Here is a 23,300-nt window from a genome sequence, read left to right as displayed (position 1 = left end):
AATGTTCACACCATATAATGATATGTACACATATAATGAAATGTTCACATCATATAAAGATATGTACATATATAAAGATATGTACACATATAATGGTATGTTTGCATCATATAATGAAATATTCACATCATATAGAGATATGTACACATCATATTGAATTGTTCACACTATATAAAGATATGTTCACATTATATAAAGATATGTACACATCATGTAATGGTGTGTTCACATCATATAACGGTATATTTACTTCACATAATGAAATGCTCACATCATATAATGAAATATTCACATTATATAAAGATATGTACACATCATATAAACATATGTTCACAGCACATAATTAAATGTTCACATCATATCAATGTATGTTCACATCATATAATGAAATGTTCACACCATATAATGGCATGCTCACATCATAAAATGAAATATTCACATCGTTTTAAGATATGTACACATCGTATAATGAAATGTTCACATCATATAAAACTATGTTCACATCATATAAAGATATGTCTACATCATATAATGATCTCTTTGCATACTATAAAGATGCGTTCACATCATATGATCATGTACTCATATCATGTAATGAAATGTTTGCTTCACATAATGATATGTTCTTATCATATAACGAAAGAACTGGTTAATATAATGTATTTGTTAGACTTGAGACAGCTGCAGCTTTCCAAAAGGGAGGGCGACAGTAATACATATAGACAAAGACCCACATACACATTATAATTTAGAGAAAATAAAGCGTTTTCAAGTAACATTTATACAATTGCCATGCCTTCAAGAAATAAAAACATAGTCATTTCCTTACATTTTGCATCCTTCCAGGCTAAGCCCCTTAGTGGTTCCTTCTCTTTTTAATTTTATCATCAAAAGTGTTTAGTTTAGTTCTTTAGACTATGCAATGTAATATTGCATATATATCAAACAAAACAACAGGATTGTCTTATCGAGACGTTCCTATAGTGTCCATTCCTTTCCAACATATGTCCAAACTCAAAATACACGTGTGTTGTTACCGCCTACATTTCACAATGTTTTTTTTTTGTTTCAAACTAAGCATTATTGTTCTTCTCTGTGTTGCTTGTTTGTGATTGGCTGATTGCAATATTACATGTATGTATTCATAATATACCTCAAAAGATACTTCTGATGAGACTGTCTCCAGAGAGGACAATTTGAAATAACAGGCGAACTATCGACCGAAATATCTCCGCTCTTTTAATTCTGTTACATAAATACGTACGCATACACATGGTGAACCTCAAATGTTGTATTAGGTGAGCATTTTCTGGCATCATTTCAACTATGCAACAATTATGAGTAACCATAGCAGTTCACCATTCTCACTTAATATCACCTACAATCCTGGTCAAAAATCATCCCTACAAAACACACATCCCATCATAATTAGCTTATTCCTTCAAAAGAAAATTGTTCATGACTATGGCTGTCGTTCGTTATGGTAGAATATATTTTACTGCTGAAGCAAAGTTATCAACGACGAAAACCCCAAAATACTCCTTATGGTGCTGTGGCACAACTGTAAAGGTCTGCGATAATGTTCATGTGCAAATGTTCATGCACATACAAATATATCTTTGGTGTTACCCATTCAGTATACTCACCGTTATGGTATTGCTATGTGCACATTGTTAGCTGCAGGCTGACTATATGTCATTTAGAAATTAAAAAAAATATCTACTTGATAACTGCATATGTTATTATCTTTGCCATAAATGCCATCATTTTCTGAAGGCTCCATATTTTACTCTAACCAAACATGCTGCCAAAATTAGTACTTCAAGCCGGGCATTTTTTCACCTTTGACGTCTTGACTATTAATACTTAGACACACACACACACACACACACACACACACACACACACACACACACACACACACACACACATACATACATACATACATACATACATACATACATACATACATACATACATACATACATACAAGCAGGCAGACAAGCAGGCAGGCAGAAACAGATATTACCTTAGATTATGGGAGTGTGACATGTAAATACCTATTTCGTACACCTCTATCTCCTTGATAACGATATTGAGAATAGCGTTTCGCGGCATTATCATTAATCCGTGAACTTCATTAGCATGTTGACAGAACCACTGGAGCCACACAGAACCGTCAGTATTATGAGACAAGGCAATGGGCCCCTCATTACCATTTTCTAAAGTCCCACAGTATATTCTGGAACCAGGGATGCCAATAAATTTAGTACCATATAGACCCTCTTCACGTCACATATAAAAAATAAAAATTTGAAATGAATGTTTGTATATCCTTTTGCTTTCTGACACATTTTTTAACTCCGCTGTCAGCGAAAGCTGAAAGCGTAGCTTTAGGTATAGGTTGTATAGAGTATAGAGAGTAGAGTGAATCATAGGTGTCCGTCAAACTTTTATATTTTCATCATCTGCTCTGAAAGTGACAGTCAGAATTCTTCGATATTTGGTGTGTATGTTCCCTGGGGGGAGGCTATTCAGATTTGTTCATGCCAAGTTGATCTGTGCCATTTTCAATTTTTTATGATTTTTTTTCATAAAATGTCATTTTCATCAACTCCTTGAAAACCTCTTGTCCGATTGCTTTGATATCTGGCGTGTTGATGCGCAGGGGGTAGCTTACTCAGATTTGTTAATTTCAAGTCAGCTCATATTCATTTTTATTTTTTATGATTTTTTTTTGTAATTTGAAATTTTTTTTTATATGTTAATGAGTATTATGACCGACGCCATATTGGAAATCAGTCGACGAGACTTTAAGTAAACTGCCACTTTTCAAAAGACACTATTGACGTCAAACAAGCAATGTAATATGTGCTATAGTCATAATTTTACGCATTGGGCCTCAAATGACAAGTGTTTGTTCGAAACAGGGTTGTAAACTTCAAATCCAATTCTGCACCCTTCTACATAATCAGCCAGTCCGCAACATCCTCATTTGCATACTCTATCCTGATTCGACCAGAAGCTGAAGGTGACCTCATTTGACCGGGCGAATTTACACAGCAAGTAACAACACAGGACGTTCTTGGTACTCACTAAAATCACACTTCAGACCCACTATAAAATTGTGATGTTTTCAGATAACATGTAACTTGTGATTAATGTATATTGTCGTGCAATTTGGAGGGACAGTGAACCAGAATTAGGACAACTTGCGTAAGGAAGGCATGCCTAGGCATGGTGTTGAAGTTATGGCCGACAGTTCACATGTAAAGTTAAACGACATGATCGTGTCTTGCCATTTCCAAAATGCAAATATTTGGCAAGTAAAAATAATTAAAATAATTACAACTTTAATTTGGCTTCAGACTTTGCATTATGTTTTGCGTATCTTTCTCCGTTTTACATGTAAATCCGAAAAGGTTCTCTCTCATCATGTCATCAGTGACCATACCGCGTGGGGCTGCTTTGAGTACGAGCGAAGTAAGGCATGTTGAGGTATTTTGTTGAGAATTATAAATATTGCGAAATGTCAAGTACAAGTTTTTAATACAATGGAATGATGAAAAACATGGCAGAGTCTGCTGACAGGCGCCGGTCACAAGAAACATTGTAAATTAAAATATCAGACGGTGTATGTATTAATCGCCATCTTTCTTAGTTTTCGTACGACCCGTATGCACGAAGGACTAACCCGGAAGCAAGTCGTTGTCAGCCATACGTTACAGTGGTAACATCGTCCGAGAAATCGCTGAGTTCAGAGTGTCATTATTCACAGCATTGTTGTTTTCGAGTGAAAACCCGTCTTGAATTGTATAACTCTAACAAATGAAGACATGTCAAGTTATATTTTGAAAGTTGTATCGCTAGTTTGAGACGATTTTCTCACGTACTATAGTACTATCGAGGCTTACTTGGACTAGTAGGACCTTACTCCAGTTCATCGGGAAGTTTAGCCAGCCCGATAATTCTTTCTGGTTTAGTTTACAACACTTTTGATCACGCAGATTTTGTTGTTGGGATGAAAAGAAATAAAAAAAGATCACTTCAACCATTTCGTTGTGTTTTCTTTGTGAAAGGTAATCGAACATGAACGAGTGTTACCCCTGTAACGTATGGCTGAGAATGACTCTTTTCCGGGTACTTGAGATTGTCGCCGTACGGAAACTAAGATGACGATTAATACATTTCTTCCCTATATATATCTACCACAACTTGTACAAGTTGAATGTTGTTGACTTTGTAAATTTGTTAGAAAATTGAAATTGAAATTGCCACAAAATTATTTTAGATCCCTAGTTTATTTCATTCATCATTAAAATTTTCCAGGGTTACAGCTGTAAGACACTGGAATTATTTATAGCTAACCTCAAAATCCTCTTTTTTTCTTTTTCTTGTGTGCATTTCCCAGTCATTTTTTTCTGAGATTTTGTGCAATTTTTCATAACAGTAGATTCTTGTTATAAAATGGTGACTATGGTATAAAAGTACAAAACATTACCAACTTCTGTGTAAAATGTGTTTTATAGTGAGACATCATATGAAACCAGTAACCACTTTATTAGTATTACATCACTAAAACAAAACTGCATAGTGAAGAGCTGAAGAACTGAACCACTTCTACATGTCACCAAAATAAAAAAATTGAATTAAAAAAAAACAGCGGAGCTATTCTGACCGATAGGTCGCTTGTTTTGATATAGTCAACTATGTGAACGGGCCTTTACACAAACAAATATATAAATCAGAAACTTTGGTATAGCATCCACAAAACAATTAGCATGCATAAAGATGCATTTTATGCATGGAAATTTCCATCATCGTAAATGCGGTAGGTTTACCACATAGTGCAGGGAATATGTATTAAATGCTTGACTGTTCGGTCGATCGATTCATTGATTGATTTATTTATTTGTTGGTTGAATGATTTATTGACTGAATGATTTATTTTTGTGGTAAAACAAAATTTATTTAGTGTATGACATTGACCAATTGACTTATTGATTTTTGTGGTGATATAAAACTCTTTTGCCTGGCTACTTTTCTCTCTTTCGTCTGTATATAATTTACTAAATAAGGACACCTTGTCCATGCTTCTCCTCTTATCTAAATTAAAACTCTTCTAATCTCATAATTATCAGGGGTCAGTTACCAGTAAAATTTACTCTATCTCTTTCCTACTGGGTGATTATCACACCGGACAAACACTTAAACACTCAAACAAGGAAGAAAGAGAGGGGAGAGGTAATTCAAAAGCACCCTGGCTTGGAAAAAAAAACGTGATTCTGGAGTAGTTTTAAAGGAAATATTAAATTAATGCCATAATATGCTTTCCCAAGGCAAGTCGAGTAATGCTGACCACGTCAGGGTCAATCGAACATATAGTTTGCAGTATATTGATGACTTAGTCTATTGTATGTGTGACTGGATTTTCAGAGGATCGACTTAACACTGGAAGACGGGAGTAGAAACCTTTGACCCACACAGTCATAGGGGCTTTGCTTTGTTTGTCATATCGTCAACATATTTGCATAAAAATCCCACATTCCAGGGTGATAAGACTTTAGGCCAAGGTGCTAAAACAGAGGGTATTATTATCCCTATTATTGGTAGTATGTTATCGGCTTTGACTTCAATTTCGCTCTGTAAGTTGGTAGGGGTCGTGTCATTTTAAACTGAAGCACAATAAACGTAATTCCTTCCTTTTAGTTCAACTCTCCTCTAGGCCTCCCATGTCCTAATCTTCATCAAAGGGAAAAAAAATGAACGACCTGTCCAATATGATACATAATACAATGTAGCCTCTTCATGTACTGTGACATCGAAAACAGAACAAACTAACAAACGGCACTGCACCGCCATGGTGATGAACAATTTGACAGCAACTTTCACATGTGTGCAAATATGTTTGGAATAATTAAAACTATAGCTGAATGATTATTGTAGACAATAGAACTTTTGATATTCCAGTTTATAGAAGGACCTAATCAACATCAGTCGATCGATCGACTTATGAATACTGAAATAAAAGTACGCAATAAACCACGCTGATGTTTTCGAGACTTGAGAGGTCATGTCAAATGCGTGATTTACATTAGTAGTAATTTCAAGACTTTCATTCGAATAGGTTGAAGTTATATCCCAGGGTGATTTACCAATAATGCCTCCGCGTTGGCAGATTTTGAGCATGTACTCTCCACCAAAGACAAACCCCTTCCTTGTCTTTAGGTGTGGATATCAATTGAAGTGAATTAAAGTGAGGCCACCACGATTGCCTCATCGCCTGTTTGTTCACTTTCGATAACAAAAGTCACGTGTAATGCCGTGTGTAGTGTAGTATAGTGTAGTGTAGTATAGTGTTGTTTATTATTGTGTACACAATGAATCCCATTGTGTCTAAACAGCGAACTCGTCATTTCGCATCGGGTGATCCTTAAAAGCTATGAAGGATGTTATAAAACCGAGAAATTGCAGTTACAAATAATTTTAGTAATTAAGTAAATCTACAAACTATATATATATATAATTAGATATTTATTGACAATTGTGATGACCACATCAAATGGGAAAAAAGTCTCTTGATTTTAGAGACGTCTGCTAAGGTGTTGAGGAATAATAAAACCCTGTTCATGTAGCATTCAAATGGAATTTTTAGTCGTTCATTTATTCTCCCTCGCCATGTCACAAGACACCATACGGTATGGTTTACAACATGTATCTCTCCCTGTGTATGTTGGCACATTATCTTACTGCCATGGACTGTAATGGACAATCTGTCTTTATTTAGTCAATAAAGAGAGACTTATATACAGATGAAAGACAGAAAGTAGCCAGGGAAAGAAGAAAAAGTGTTTTATATCTCCACAAAAAATAATGAGTCAATATAGATCAATATCACACGCTAAATATGTTTTAATTCAACACAAAAATTAATCATTCATTCGATTAACCATTCATTAGTGAAAATGCAAGAAATATAATACAATACAATATAATACGATACAATACGATGCAATACCTCACAATACAATTCAATAGCTACAATGCAATGCAATGCAATGCAATGCAATACAATACGATACGTTACAATACAATACAATACAATACAATACAATACAATACAATACAGTACAATACAATACAATACAGTACAATACAATACAATAAGCACGACATACTTTGAATGGCTTATGAACACCTTAGCAGTTTCATGTTTTCATTTTTCATTTATCATTTATCATTGTTTATTTATATGCCCGGATATATACATAAGCATTGATATTGTACATTTACTAAAACATATATTATGGTATTAAAAACATCTATATATTTTCATCAGCAAGTAGTATTCAATGTAATTACTGTCTGAGTGATTAATTATTATTACAATATCAATCAAGAGTTTAAAGTGTCATATTCATCATTCATTACAGACACAAGTTATTGTTAGCTATTACAGTATTTTACCAGGCAATATTTTCACATGAATGAACTAAATTATTGTTGATATTCAAGTGCGCTTTATGCTATCATTATGTTTTATTTTATTTTACGGAGTGTCTCGTGACAGGCACCTGTTAGGAGACTCGGCCATTATTTTATTACATAAAACGAAACAAATGTTGGTTCTTGTAATGTTCAAATACCTTTATAGCCTTTATTGGCGGGGGGGGGGAGTAGTATAACCTACCTCAAGTAAGGACCTAGATTTTCCCATTTTGACCAATTACAGCTATTGCTACAACATATCAGTCCTCTTGACCAATGATTATTGTTCAATGAATTCCCCACTCTCCTCGGAATAATTAAGTTTTAGACTACTTTATATATTGAATAAATGTTTATGATATACTTACCATAATAATCATTGGTCAGCGCTCTGGTACTGTGTAGATTGATTCCCAATAAGAAAATTATCATGATAAATTCTTGGTGTCCATAAGGAATGCAAAAATTAATATGATCAAGAATCGCCATAGATTTCTCCTGTGGAACAATATCCCGGGTTTTAAAGTCTACCTCCTCGTACATGACGCCAACCGATACAACAGCTTCATTGAAAAGATAATCATCGTCAAGTTGACATATGCCATCATTCAGTAGATAAACGCCTTTAATTGACTCTTCCGGATATAGCCTGGCCAGCGGAGCTATGTTGGCTAGACCTAACAGGGTGTAAATAACAAGAAAATAAGATGACCAATATATCTTTGATCCATATTCCCGTAAGCGTCATATCATCTTTGCAATAACTGATTTTGAATTGAATGTTTATTCACACACATCGAAACTATCTGAAGGGTACGGGAGTGCAAAATAGATATAAACTAAGTAAGTTTGTCTAGCAACTTTACATTTACAATACGACATAACACGATGAAAATATTGTATTACTGGTATAATGTATTATATTTTGCATAAATGTCCAAACGATGGAAGATAAAAAAGATTTGTGATAGGCAAAAATAGAAAACGTTACGAAATCAAATATTTATCGAGAGTAGATCTTTATACTCTTTCTTGAAACTTTTTGACAGGAGTACAACTAATTTTGTCCGGCATATGGCTCCATAATTATGAAGTAATATACTTAAAGGTGACTGGCCAATGGTATTGTTTTATTTAGGTACATGTATATGGTCCCACTTAATTGTGACAATGAGTTGCATCCGACAAAAGAGTTTGCAATGTGAGTGTAGTTTATCATTAATAGTATTTTGAATAAAAACATTCCAAATTGATTGTAAATTGTCTGCAGATGTTGGGAAAACAACGATTTTGATCAAATAAGTAGTTTGTGCATCGAATCTTTGAAGTTTACCGTGATGGACCTCCTAAAGGTACAGATAAATTGTTGATTTATAATCCATGTCGTTTCAGGCGCATATTGACTGACGGGCACCATCCGTATCAATCTATGTGTACAGTGACGGTTGTTTTGTACATTAGACAAGAATAATTGTTAGGTATTGAGTTATCATCAGCTTTATTTTTTACATGTATTCACTGTGATGTCATTCCGTCGGTGTTATTCGTTGAAATATGTGTGTGCTGTGACCTAGACGGGAGTGGGGAGGGGCCGCGGCTGCCTAACTCTGTAAAATGAAATCGGGTGACTCTGCTGAGACTTCCAAATCCAAACCCAAACTCTTGACACTCCACACACCGAAAAGGAGACCCTTGATCTATCTAAACTAAGACGGCAGTTCGTATGATGGAATAGCTAAGACCTCATCGAATCAAAACAGTTGGTTATTTTACAAATAAAATAACAATTGTAAGCAAAGGATATTGTGAAAAATTTAAGATAAATCTACCCGCAAACTTGAGCAGTTCTTTTGAAAATCTCAGATTAGAAAGGAAAACCTTTTCTCATACCCAATGGGTACAAACACACCCCTAGCCATTTCCAACACATTTTGACTGAATTGGCCTAACGTTACGTTTGTGTAACTGTTAGGAACACAAGGTCACTGTGTCGCTGGACTTCCGTGCGATAATAGACAGTACAGAAGAAAATTTCTTCCCCACTGCACTGTCTATCAATGGTGCGATCGACCGTTTCTTACTGCGAGTTGAAACTCATGGTAATAGACTTGATCACAATGTAGCGAACGATCAAATTTAATGAGATCTGATAAGCTTAGTGTCGCGTCATACATTCTTTCCCCAGAACTTGGTAAAAAATAATGGTAAGACAAAGGAAGTAACTGTTGATTTTAGATTGTCTTGCCAGCCTCATCCTCCAACTAATGTAAATGGCGTAGATGTTGAAATTTTCAGCATTTTTAAATTTCTCGGCATCAAGATGTCACACAATTTTTCATGGCGTACCAATACTGAACCCCTTGTTAAGAAAGCCCAACAACGCCTTCATTTTCATAGGCGGCTGAAAAAATCCTTATAAGCCAAGATAATTTAGTCAATTGGTATCATTCAACCATTGAAAATATTTTAACAAATGCTATCATCGTTTGGTTGGGGAACATCACGCTGGAGGAGTTAACTTCACTCGATAAGGTTGTCCGCACTGCAGAAAGAATCATTGGAACCGATCTGCCTTTACTTGATTCCGTATATCGCTCGAGGACTGTACGTAAGGCAACACCGCGTACACTTGCTAAGATTCAAGTCATGGTCTTATTAATCATTTACGCTCTGGTCGGATCTATCGTACTATTAAGTCATCCACCGAACGTTTTAGGAAAATATTTTATCCGTCTGCAATTCGATTTGTAAATGAGTTTTGATTTACACTTTTATCTTGTGCTTTTTGTATCCGTCCTTTTTATCCTTTCTTGAAAAATGGTTTCATAACACCACAATCAATGAGTCAATCAGTTGATCAATATCACACTCAGAATATGTGTATTTCTTCAAAACAATCATTCAATCGATCAATCATTCAACCAAATAATAAATGAATAAATAAATAAATAAATAGATTGATTGATCTGTGTGTACATACACACGCGCACGCACGCACATGCACACACATATACATACATACATACATACATACATACATACATACATACATACATACATACATACATATGTTACTGTTAACGCTTTTATATCCGCTGGCGAATTACCTACAGAAGCACGCAACCTTATCGTCCATCGACCAAGGACAGCCGTGTTTTATTTACTACCCAAGATACATAAGGTTAATATTCCTGGTAGGCCCATCGTCTCAGCTTGTAACTGCCCTACGGAACACATCGCGCGTTATTTAGATGCCCTTTTACGACCTATTGTGACATCTCAGCCTACCCACATTAAAGATACGAACCATGCTCTTAAAGCACTTAATGGCTTCGAATTTCATTTCGTATTTTGTGCAGAAACGCGACGTTGCTTTGGGAAGTTGTCTTGGACCTAGTTATGCTTGTTTATTTATGTCTTATCAAGAACACCTTATTTTCAGCTCGTATCAAGGGATCTTACCTGATCTATATAAACGATTTATTGATGACGGCGTTGGTGCAGCATCACTCAAACTTGAGGACCTTATGCAGTTTATTAACTACATATATAATTTTAATCCTGCTATTCAGTATACTTATGATATTTCTGAACTAACTATTAATTTCCTTGACATCTCCCTTAGGATTGATGGTGATGATATAGCTACATCTATTTATACTAAACCTACTGATTAACATTCATATTTGCAGTATGATTCATCACATCCTAATAAGTATAAAGATTACAATCCCTATTTACAATTACTTCGTTTACGTCGTATTTATAGTAGTGATTTGGATTTCAGAGAAAGGTCTGCTGAATTTTGCACGTACTTCAATCAACGTAGTTATCCTATGTCTGTTACCAATGCGGCTTTACATAAAGTATCATCGTTGTCTAGGGAAGCTTGTATCAAATCACATGATCAGAAGAGTAACAACGATCGTCCCATACTAGCTCTTACATACCATCCCTTTTCCACTAGAGTTAAAAACATTCCATACAAGCATTTTTAATATCTTACGTTCTAATATGGTTACCAATTCATTGTTTCCTGAAGTACCATTAACAGCTTGGCGTCGTGATACCAGCCTTAGAGATACGTACAAAACAACGTGAATTGGAAGTTAATGCTGGTTCATTTCCATGCGATCGTACTCGATGTGGTACACGTCGTTTCATTATTAATACTAATCATGTTTTTGACCCAAAGAACGATGTGCCTGTTACAAGTACATTTACTTGTATTAGTACTAATGTAGTGTATTGCATTACATGTCAGAAATATGGGTTTTTATATATAGGTTCAACTGTACGTCGTCTTGGTGATCGTTTCGTGGAACATCTCCGCCTGACCAGACAAAATAATCGTAACTATCCCGTATCTATGCATTTTATTACCTACGATCACAGTGTATCAGATATGTCTATTTTAGCAATTTGTAAGGTTTCTGGTGATGAGAAAGTATTGAGGAAGAAGAAATAATTTTCCGTCTTGGAACACTGGAACCCCTTGGAATTAATAGATTATTCTCGTCATTCCCAATCTAATCAGTTTTTTTTTTAAATTTCAGGCGTGTTCTATTGGGTTCTATTTGATGCGTGCGAATATTAGAACTTTTTCCACGTATAACCGTTTATATATCACGCGCGGTTGTCGATTCGTTCCATTACATTTAGATATGTTCAGGTTTTAACCTAACATTTCTGTATCTCACCGATTTTTCCTTTGAAAAAGAATATTTATTCGAAACGTCGGATTTTACTTATATTTATACAGACTGATTTATAAGTTCCATATGCATTTTTTTCTACATACATACATACATGTACATACATACATACATACATACATACATGCATACACACACACATACATACATACATACATACATACATGCATACATGCATACATGCATACATACATACATACATACATACATGTAGTGTGGGTAAAAATCGATTGATGAACATACGTATTGATGATTTTTCATAGCAGTTCTTCTGGTCGGGATCCCAACAACAGTTCTTTACTATACACAACTGTTCAGACTGTATGATGGCGCTATTAAAAGCAGTACATGGATTCCTAATCCTATGTTCAGGTGAAACCATACACAGAGTTTCTATTGGAACAAATGTAAATGTTGTAAGCTTAAACATAGAGGTCATAAGTAGAGTATACTAAGTATATACTAGAATTTGTTTTTGTTCTGTTGTGAATTCCTACAATGTTCAGATGACAAGCTTTTGTATTTGTTGAAAGGGATGCACTGTACAACATTTTACCCACAACTCTCTCTGATTTGTAGTGTTGGACATCATCTCCTTGAAGTCAGACAAATCTCACCAGTGTATAGGGTTTTTTAAAAACACTTCTTTCCATTTGGCAAGCGTAGAATTGCCCCTGATGAGTTTCTGAATACCCATTTTCATCGGTTCTGGTATCAGCGATTTATTGTAGAAGGAGTTGCAATTTTAGGAATTTGTCAGCAGATTTTCTTGAAAGACATGCAGAATATCTGCGACGAAACTAAGGAAAATATATGCACCTGTTATGACTTTGCCAAAGATATAGATTTATTTGAAAGGGTATGACAAAAGACATTTACATACTAAAACTCATCATACACACTGACTACCCAAGGTATTAACACTTTGACAGTGAAAAGTCTTATATTCACAGCACATGCTTAATTTAGTTGTTAGTTCATTTTTATACAAAATTTAGAACTTTATTTTAGATTCCTAAGCATTCTTTTGCTACATATTAATTAAACTTAATTACTATGCTAAAGTATGGATTATTGAAAAAGTTATAAAATAAGGAACCTCCAAGTATACCAATCAGAGAGAGTTGTGGGTAAGATATTGTACAGTGGGATGTTGTAGAGGGGGAAAACAAAACCGATGCAGTTTCTGAAAATCAGAAATCCAATTTCATATAATTTGGTACATATATCAACCATAGCAATACGCTCATGCCATATGAAGTTTGCTTACATGGCTTTTACTTTTAATGAGTAATTTGCATAGATAATTAGTTTCACTAATTCACTAATTAAGCTAGCTATATCTTAAGAATGCACTAGATTAAAAATTTTGTACAAATTATTATATGAGTCATTGACATCAGTACAGTCGTAGATTCTTCCCCAATACAAGGAGCGTTTGCACAATCCCCATAGAATCGAGCAGAACTATAAGATTCACAATTTAGAAATGAAAATGTGTTTTCTTTTGATATTATAACCTTACTGGAATGTTTTCCAAGAAGGCAAATACTCCCGAGGAAAATGGTGTGAACTATAGGAAGATTAAGTATTAATCTATTTTATGGATGACGCCCTCTGGTGGTAGATAAAAGCAATTAGGTAATTTCGCCTAGAGGGGGGTGGCGGCATTTGAAAAAATCTCTGAGGCAATTCGCCCTCTTGCAGCAACTTCGGACCTGAAAGCAAGGTAAAGAATTTGCTCTTCAAAAAGTTGTTTTGGGGCAAGATATCGTCGTCTGTCGTCACCTGTTTATAACAGAAAGCTTCCTTGCTACCGAAGGTTGGTATACAGCTGTACATTTTGTTATCATGAGTGTGAAAATACTCATTTTGGGTCATTCTTTCATCTCACGGCTCCGTACGGCATTTCATCACTGTTGTTATCCACTCGACCCAACTTTTAATGTGTCTGATCGGGCTGAAGTCAAACTTGTTGGATTTGGGGGTCGTACAGTTGGGAAAACTCGTCGGTTTGACCTGCATTTAGTGAAAGACTATGAACCTGATATTGTTATTTTGGAACTTGGTTCTAATGATCTATGTTCTAGTGATGCATCTAGTACGCCAGAAGGGGTAGGCCACCAATTAGTGAACTTGGCGTGCACACTTCACCATGAGTACAACGTGCGTATTGTTTGTGTTGATCAAATACTTTTTAGGAATGTTTGCCCACTGAATATGAGTGACTACAATGAGAGAGTTACGGTGCTTAACAGTTTTCTGGCTAATGAGCTTGCCAATTTTGAGTTTTGTTTGTTCTGGAAGCATAGGGGATTTTGGAATTCCCGGTTAGAATTACTATGCGTAGACGGCGTGCATCTAAGTGAGTTGGGTATGTATCGAGGTCACTCACCATGGTGTCACGTGGTCCGGTGGATTGACTCTAAACTTGGTTTTAACCGACGACTTCAATACGGTTGCATGAGCGACATACGTGGGTAATTTGAGTCTGATTGTCATGGTCTCTTCGACATGTTGCTGACCAGCATGCCCTGAGTATTAATATTGATATGGCATATCAATACTTAGGCATAGAAATTGTTTTATGGGGCAGCAGCCAAGGAATTTGGTCTGCAAGTCGCGGCTCACATTTTGACTTGTTATAATGTATCTATATGCATTTAGTGAGTTATATTGTCATATGAAATATTTTTATTTCATTTTAGCTATCGCATTTTATTCATTATATAATATACATTATAATGTACATGTACAGTTGTAACTGTTTCTGGAGCTTAATTGGTGAGCAGCAGCCAGGTAATCTGGTCTGCAAATTGTGGCTCACATTTGCCATTTGTGTTCTTGAGTATCTTTTTATACTTTATGTTCCGGCATTATTTGCATGACATTTTGGCATTCCTTATGTCTTGCAAGCCGGGTCGTTAGTATTTCATTGCGGTTTTATGTTATATTTTGCACCATAGCCTTATTGCTAGATGGTGTAATTAAAAAAAAAAAAATGATACTCATGTTATTGCTCCATGTTATTGGCCTTATTTGGCTTGTTTTACCATTGAGTATCTTATTCATGGTTCCCTTGTGATTATGGATGTCCAATTAATGGACTTTATATTCATTGTCAGTGCCTTAATTATCTATGCCGGTGCCAGACTATTGTATTGGTCAGGGCAATCAACATAATTTATGACTAGCAACTATTTCAAAATGAAATATTGGTATTTATAATTTACTGCCGTAGTGAGTTCTGTATTACAGATAATGGCACCTAAGCGAGTAAATGTTGGAAGAAAACGGAAGTCTGCTTCCTGCCAGTCCCAGCCAAAGTAAAAAAAGGGACATGAAGATCTGCCACCACCACAACAGCTGGCGGAAGTACTATCATCAGGAGTCCAGAGCATAGCAGCATCCAGTGCACAGGTTCTGTCAGCAGACTCCTTAGAGAAGAATGCCACTCAACCTAATACTCACAACGGGCAAGCTACATCAAGCCACTCTGAGGGACCATCTGTTAATACAGAACAGCTGACAAAGACTATATCAGAAGCAGTGGTGCAAGGACTTGTTAATTCAGGCCTTCTCTCTAGATCTCAGGCAAACCATGGGCAACAGGATGTACATCAGCAACATCAGCCAGGTGACAAGTCTTCTGGCGATGTGCTAAAGGAAGTAACATATATTATGGGTAACCCTTCGTTTCCAAATGATCAATTGCCACTGCCTGAATCTGACATGCGGCCTGGTTCTGAGTTCACTAGTGTGTCAGTACCATTGCTTTCTAGAGTGCCTGACAAAGTGAAATAAAAAATTTGGTCAGATGAGTACGTGGATTTGGCCTCTCTCTTGAACCCAACACAACAGAATTTCAAATACACACTTGCAATGGCAAACAACAATGACAAGGCACACCTCTGCCTTGAACCATCCGCAAAGGGTAGGAAAATAGTGTCAATTGATCATTGGTTAACAGCTTTCAATACTTTTACAGCAGTTTATACTGTCAAATACCCAAATTCAGTTCCAGGGTTAATGAAATATATTGAGGTGGTTCGTGATTTGGCAGCCAAAAGGGCTAATTGGCGTTTTTACGATGAACAATTTCGGTACCTTCGACAGTCTATACGAATTCCCTGGGATAGTACTCACTGGGAATTATGGATGCAAGCTCTGCATATGAACCGCAGTGCTAGTGGGCCCAAAAGCCAGAGTTTTAGCCAGGGGGAGCCTCCCTTTCGTAAGGGGTATTGCTGGAAATTCAATTCGGGGAAAACCTGCTCAGGGTGTAGATTTGAACACAAATGTAGCAAGTGCAACTACTCTCATGCAGCAATCAGCTGCTTTTCCAGACTCCCTCATTATGAGAGATCAAACCGATCAAACGCTGCCAGGCCACCAGCCGCTTCTTACCGGCCACGTGCAAGTGTCAGTGCCGTCCCAAGTAGTAACACCGGTACGGGTGGAAATGCTTAGGAAGTACCTGCAAGGTTACCCAGCACAGCTCAATAATTACTTGTTAGAAGGTTTCTCAGATGGTTTTCTCATTAACTTCTTTGGGAAGCATGTTAATTTCCAAGCTTCCAATTTGAAATCTGCTTTGGCTAACCCCGAAATTGTACAAAAGAAATTACAGAAAGAGCTTGAAGCTGGCAGACTTGCAGGCCCATTCCTGTCTCCACCTTTTCCTGTTTTTCGTGTCTCTCCCTTGGGAGTGGTCCCTAAAAAGGATCCAAATGAATTTCGTCTTATACATCACCTGTCCTACCCTGCTGGCTCCTCTGTCAACGATGGTATACCTCACAAATTTGCTTCAGTACAGTATGCTACTGTTGATAGGGCAATTGAAATTATAAAAACCTTGGGCAGGGGATGTTTCCTGGCAAAGACAGATATCCGGTCAGCTTTCCGCATTATCCCTGTTTCACCAAAAGTTCAGCATTTATTGGGCTTGTCTTGGGAGGGAAAGTTTTACTATGATAGGTGCCTACCAATGGGTTGTTCGGCATCATGTCAGATTTTTGAGTCATTTAGTACTGCTATGGAATGGATTTCACTTCACAAATACGGGGCAATGGTTGTGATTCACATCCTTGATGATTTCCTTTTCCTTGCAGACACACATCATAAGTGCTTGTCTGACCTAACAAACTTTCTTAGTTTGAGCTCAGATTTGGGTGTGCCAATAGCACATGAGAAGACAGCTGGGCCAAGTACTTGCCTTACATTTGCTGGCATTGACCTTGGCACTATCGCCATGGAAGCCATGCTCCCCTATGATAAGCTCAGGAAATGCTGTACTTTGATTGACAATTTTTTGTCTCGTAAGTCAGTCAAACTGGTTGAGCTCCAGTCTCTGATAGGAACCTTGAATTTTGCATGTCGTGTTATTGTACCAGGTAGGCCATTTCTACGGCGTTTAATTGATCTCACTGTTGGTATCAAAGCTAAGCATCATCATATTAAGCTTAGTCAGGAGACTAAGGCAGATTTAAATACTTGGAAACATTTCATAGGGAATTTCAATGGTAAGACAATGTTTTTCGAGGAGAAATGGGAAACATCTGTTTCACTACATCTTTATACAGACGCGGCCCAGTCGTTGGGTTTTGGAGCAATTTTTGGCCCTCATTGGTTGTTTGGTGAATGGCCTGCCTCATGGAAGCTCCATAACATTGCTACGTTGGAAATGTATCAAATAATGCTAAGTCTTAGGGTTTGGGGGCACAAATTAGCCAATAGACAGGTTATGTTTTTCTCTGATAATCAAGCCGTTGTGGAGGTCTTGAACCGGCAAACGGCACGAGACAGGCAGCTGATGGTGTTTATTCGTGATATCGTACCGGTGTGTCTAAAGCTCAATATTATGTTTAGAGCAAAACATATTCCTGGCCAATTTAACACCAAGGCCGATTATTTGTCTCGCTTGCAGGTAGCTCGGTTCAAGGCAGAAACAACAGTTTCGGATTATTATCCAACTGCAATCCCAGTAGATCTCTTACCAAGCAACTGGCAACTTCCATGAACGACCTACTGAGCCAAGCTTTGTGTCCATCTTCACGTGCTACATACAAGAGAGCTTGGAGAACATACTCTGTATTTTCTGTTTTGTATATTGGCACTCATTGCCAAACTTTACCATTACAGGTCACGGACTTGGCACTATTTGGAGCTTACCTTTCAATGCGGAAAATGGCTTACACAACTATGTTAACATATCTGTCTGCAATTAGTTATGTACATAAATTAGCCGGCTGCATGGATCCTACAAAATCATTCCTAATACAAAAGCTGATAGTAGCTGCAAAAAAGCTTGATCCTAGAATTGATGTACGTTTACCAATCTCACAACCCATATTACATAAGCTTGTATAGTCCATAGAGCATACAATCACCACAAGGTACCAGCAATCACTGTTTAGGGCTATGTTCCTCCTTGCTTTTCATGGCTTCCTACGGATTGGGGAAATGACAGTCCGGGAGCAAAAGGAACATCAGAGAGTCCTGCAGAGGAGCTCAATTCAATTTCTAAGACTACCGAATAATCTGCTGGCATTTCAGCTCACTATAACGGTCTTCAAACATAACACTGAAAACAGGCCATTTCACCTGCTGATCAAGGCTACAGGATTGCCAGGTCTGTGCCCTGTACATGCAATGATTGATATCTGCCGCTGGCGTGGATGTAGGCCCGGGCCACTTTGTATTATGCCAACAGGATCAGCCGTCACCCGAGAATACTTTGTCTCACACTTGAACATATGTCTAAATTTCTGCGGCTTAGATGCTAGTCGGTATAAGGGCCATAGTTTCCGCATTGGGGCTGCATCTAGGGCAGCGGCACTAGGTTTATCTGATGCTCAGATCCGCGCGCTTGGTAGGTGGAAGTCTGATGCGTTTAAGTCATACATTAGAAACTCCACAGCTTGGTGCCCATAAAACGTTTAAATGCACTTATGGCTTTTACTTGTCCGGGGTAGTTGGTCAGCGACGAGGTCAGGTCAGTTCATGGGCTGCTGACTTTGTGGCTTTCCAGGCTACCTAGTTTCTCTTGTGCTTTTCCATCATGGTTTGACGTTTTGTTAACTTAAATGGTTATGTACTTGTTCAAGGGTTTAGACGTTGTAATTTGCAGTTAATATTTAGTCTTTGACATTTTTCATGTTATCTCTAATATGCCTTAATTGGTTTAATTGACACCTTACTATGTAGTTTATGATAAGAATCAAACCTACTTTGCATGGCTTTGGCCGCCGGCGCTTCTGGTGGGGCGGCCACAGTCATGTGGCTGGTGGGGATGTGCCCCACCTTCAGCTTGTGTGGGTTTGTAATGGATTAAGTGCTTAAAAGGCTTTCCTCACCCAGGAACATTTCCTAACCAATATAAAGTCAGAAGTATCTTGAACTTTGTCATACATAGGTCTAATTTGTACAACTGTGTTTCAGTGACCTTTGACCTGAAACAGTAAATTACCATCCTTTCAACCTGATCTTTGGCCAACTGTAACCTTTGACCTTATCTGATTATTGTAAAGGGGGTTGGCTGATAGTGATTATCCTACCAAATAAGGGAATTTTCTGGGTGAGGAAAATCTTTGCTGTTGTATTTTCTGAGATATTGTTGGACATTAAAACTGCCATGGTGACATGGCCAATTTTGCCACAAATGTGGTCTTTTTGCATTTGTAAAGATTTATAGGTGGTACTTGCTGTTCGGGATGTGTGAGTCAGCCATAAATGTAGTTATAGTACCAACGTGGATGGGATATTGATTTACATTGGTGTAGATATGATCAATTATTTATTCAGATGAACTGGACACTCTGGTTAGAGTAGAAATGAACTGCTGTATACTAAGACACTCTAAAGATGCAAAATAAGAATCGATATTGATAGTGTACATGTTGGCATTATCATAAATATTGAAATTTCCAATTAAGATACAAATGGTCTACATCAAGTAGACCATTTCGAAACTCGGTAATATCGGTATTTAGTTATTTTAGTATTACTGACTGGTACCTCCATTCACAGCGAGTCTGAGTGATTTACATTTGTTTTAAGTAATTTGTGAATTAAAGATGAATGGATGTAAGCCCCACCCCCTACTATCTTTACAGCTACTTAAATTAATTTCATCCCATATATCTGAAATACCTATTATTACAAATTTAGAATGAATTATCTTCACAAAAAGAACTTTTAAGGTGTCAACGTTTTTATGTAAATATCTGATGTTGACATAGGCCCGGACTTGCAATGTTCATTAAAGTTACTCGGTGGGAGAGAGGAGAGACTTACATTAAACAATTCACTTTCATTTATAAGTGCATGCCCAGCCATGATACGCACACATCATGAAGACTGATGTCGTAAGTGTCCATATCTTGTATGGGACATGCATAACTCTATAGCGCAAACTGGAATGACGTGGTTATCACTATAATACGTAATCCACTGGGTGAATTCATATGAAGCAGTACAGTATTCAAATAAGATAGTCAACACAATAGGAAAAATCAGCTTCACTTGGAATGAGGATTGGTCTTGATTGGGGGTTCTTCTTCATATATATTTTACCACTGTTTGTCCATAGAAATTTGTATCCAGTTTCCTTTCTCACAGCGTTTACCTTCTACAGTGACGTGTTGTGGGCAGTAGATTTTCATTTTGATAAAAGAAATTAGACGAATTGTCAAATCTGAACTACCTTGCATTAGTATTTTTTAGTTTTCATGTTGCTTCTCTTGTGGTAAATCTTACAATGATAGGTCTTGGTCGAACACGTTAAGACTGACTGTCTCCGTTGCTTGGTTGATCGCTAACGATGGGCGAGATCAATGCCAAATCTTCTCTCTTTGCAGCTTCCACACAACATCAAGTAGCCTTGACATAGCTAACTGCTTTCTCGGCGTTGCAATCATTACAATTCATGTTGAGTATTTCAAGCAGGATGAGAAAGAAACTAAACTAATTTGGAAGTTCAGACGAGCGACTCGTTGCTTCGAGTACAGCGCCCCCAGTTTCTTAATGATCTGTCGATTATTAGGCAATAGGATAAGACTTAGTATACAGTCTTTTTTTTTTACTTACATTTTACTTACATTTCCTATTAAGGGTACATCATGTACACTACCTACAGCTCAGAATGTTGCATTGCGGCATTCTATAGTTTGGCCCTATACACGAAGCATTCAGTTTAAATCTGGTTTAACTTGTAATCTAGATGAATTTATGTCTTTCAATGTGAGAATTAGTGTTTTAGAAGCATGGAGGTCATCTCTAACTTTGAATCATGTACTCGTGTATGTGCCAAAATCTGAGCCTGCAATATGATGGCTTTGTACAACCGACATTTGTAATAATTGCCGAAATTTGTAATAAACCGAAATTTGTAATAAAATTGCCGACATTTGTAATAAATTGCCGTTATTTGTAATAAACTGACATTTGTAATAAATTCTGTGAACGACAATTGTAATAAAAATAGCCGATATTTGTAATAAATTTCAGAAAAAATTGTGTAATAAATCTGCCGAAATTTGTAATAAAAAAAAGTTAAGGGGGTTCCTCTCTGACTTTCAAAGAAATGGTGTTACTCATTCTAAACTTAGAAGGGATTTAAAATATCGTCATTACAGGCTTCCTAGAATTAATTTACAACAATTATGTCAGCCACTTGGATCTTTGAGTCTTTGTCAATCAAACAATCAATCAATCAATCAATCAATCAATCAATCAATCAATCAATCAATCAATCAACCAACCAATCAATCAATCAATCAATCAATCAATCAACTTGTTGGTTGGTTGGTTGGCTGGTTGGCTGGTCGGTTGGTTGACTGATGACTGACTGACTGACTGACTGACTGACTGATTGGCTGACTGACTGACTGACGGAGGGATGGAAAGACGGGCGTATGGAGGGTAGCTAAAAAGTAATTTCAATCTGTTTTCTAACCTGATTTTATTTAGAGTTCTTAAATCTTACTTCCTCTAGTGTACAAGCGGCGAATGTATGAGTTGTTTGTGATTGTGAAGGCTTCTGAGTGATGAATGAATATACGAACTAGCATCATCAATCCATCACTTGATCAACACTTCGTGCTTGTATGATCGAATGTATATATTTTAATCATTGCGGACAAAGTGTTGGTTGGTTGGTTGGTTAGCTGGTCGGTTGACTACCAACAAACTGATTTCTCTAGAAATCTTAGAAACGGCGATTTCACAACCCATTTTATGGTGCATTTGGGGGCAAAAATTGAAAGCTTCATAATGGCTTGAGAAGTAATTGGTATGAGTAATTTTTAAAAACAAGTTAGTTAGTATATCAATAAGTCTACAGGGACATATTCTTGTCCGTGAGTGTGAAGAGATTAATATGCATAAAGGCGAATATTTCAGACGTCATACATTACGGACACTTGGTGTTATGGATACTGTATATCGCTATATCTCACCAAAGTCTAGCGACACACACACCAGTTTCCATTTTCGATTATTGTTGGTCTGTGAACTAATTGTACTTATGTATAAAAAGAAACATAATCACTTGCCAATATTTGCCTGATTGTTTTATTAACACAAGCCTATGACAGGCCAACCAACGATAAACTCTGATATGTAAAGGAAGAATTTTGGAGTTGAATCATACAAGTAAACACATAATAACATAGTTCTGTATCAATTTTTGGTGCTAAATACCGACGCAAAACTTCCCTGGCTTAACTTGTAGAATAAGTTCTTACACAGGGAATTTTAATAAAGTTTCTTAGATCCAGGTGTTTAATGTGTTGAAATCTAGGATTGGTGAAGATGAGGCATTGATTGTAAATTTTTATTGTCAGTTTTACTTCAAATGTCGTTACAAATGTCGGCAATTGTGTTACAAATGTCGTTAGTTTATTACAAATGTCATCAATTTTATTACAGATGTCGTTAGTTTATTACAAATGTTGGCAATTTTATTACAAATGTCTTCAATTTTATTACAAATGTCGTTAGTTTATTACAAATGTCGGCAATTTTATTACAAATGTCGGCAATTTTATTACAAATGTCGTTAGTTTATTACAAATGTCGGCAATGTTATTACAAATG

At 36.7% G+C, this 23,300-nt stretch overlaps 1 protein-coding gene across 1 annotated transcript; it reads left to right on the top strand.

The window, feature by feature from the left end:
* The first annotated feature begins 16,524 nt into the window (after nt 1-16,524).
* LOC144432735 (uncharacterized) lies at nt 16,525-18,222 on the top strand. The gene has a single exon (XM_078121006.1). The coding sequence runs from the start codon at nt 16,525-16,527 to the stop codon at nt 18,220-18,222; it is 1,698 nt and encodes a 565-aa protein (XP_077977132.1).
* The last annotated feature ends 5,078 nt before the right edge of the window (nt 18,223-23,300 follow it).

This window comes from Glandiceps talaboti, chromosome 3 (assembly GCF_964340395.1).
Source record: "Glandiceps talaboti chromosome 3, keGlaTala1.1, whole genome shotgun sequence".
NCBI lineage: Eukaryota > Metazoa > Hemichordata > Enteropneusta > Spengelidae > Glandiceps > Glandiceps talaboti.
Note: the sequence above shows the minus strand (reverse complement) of the source record. Positions and strands in the feature narration are given on the sequence as shown.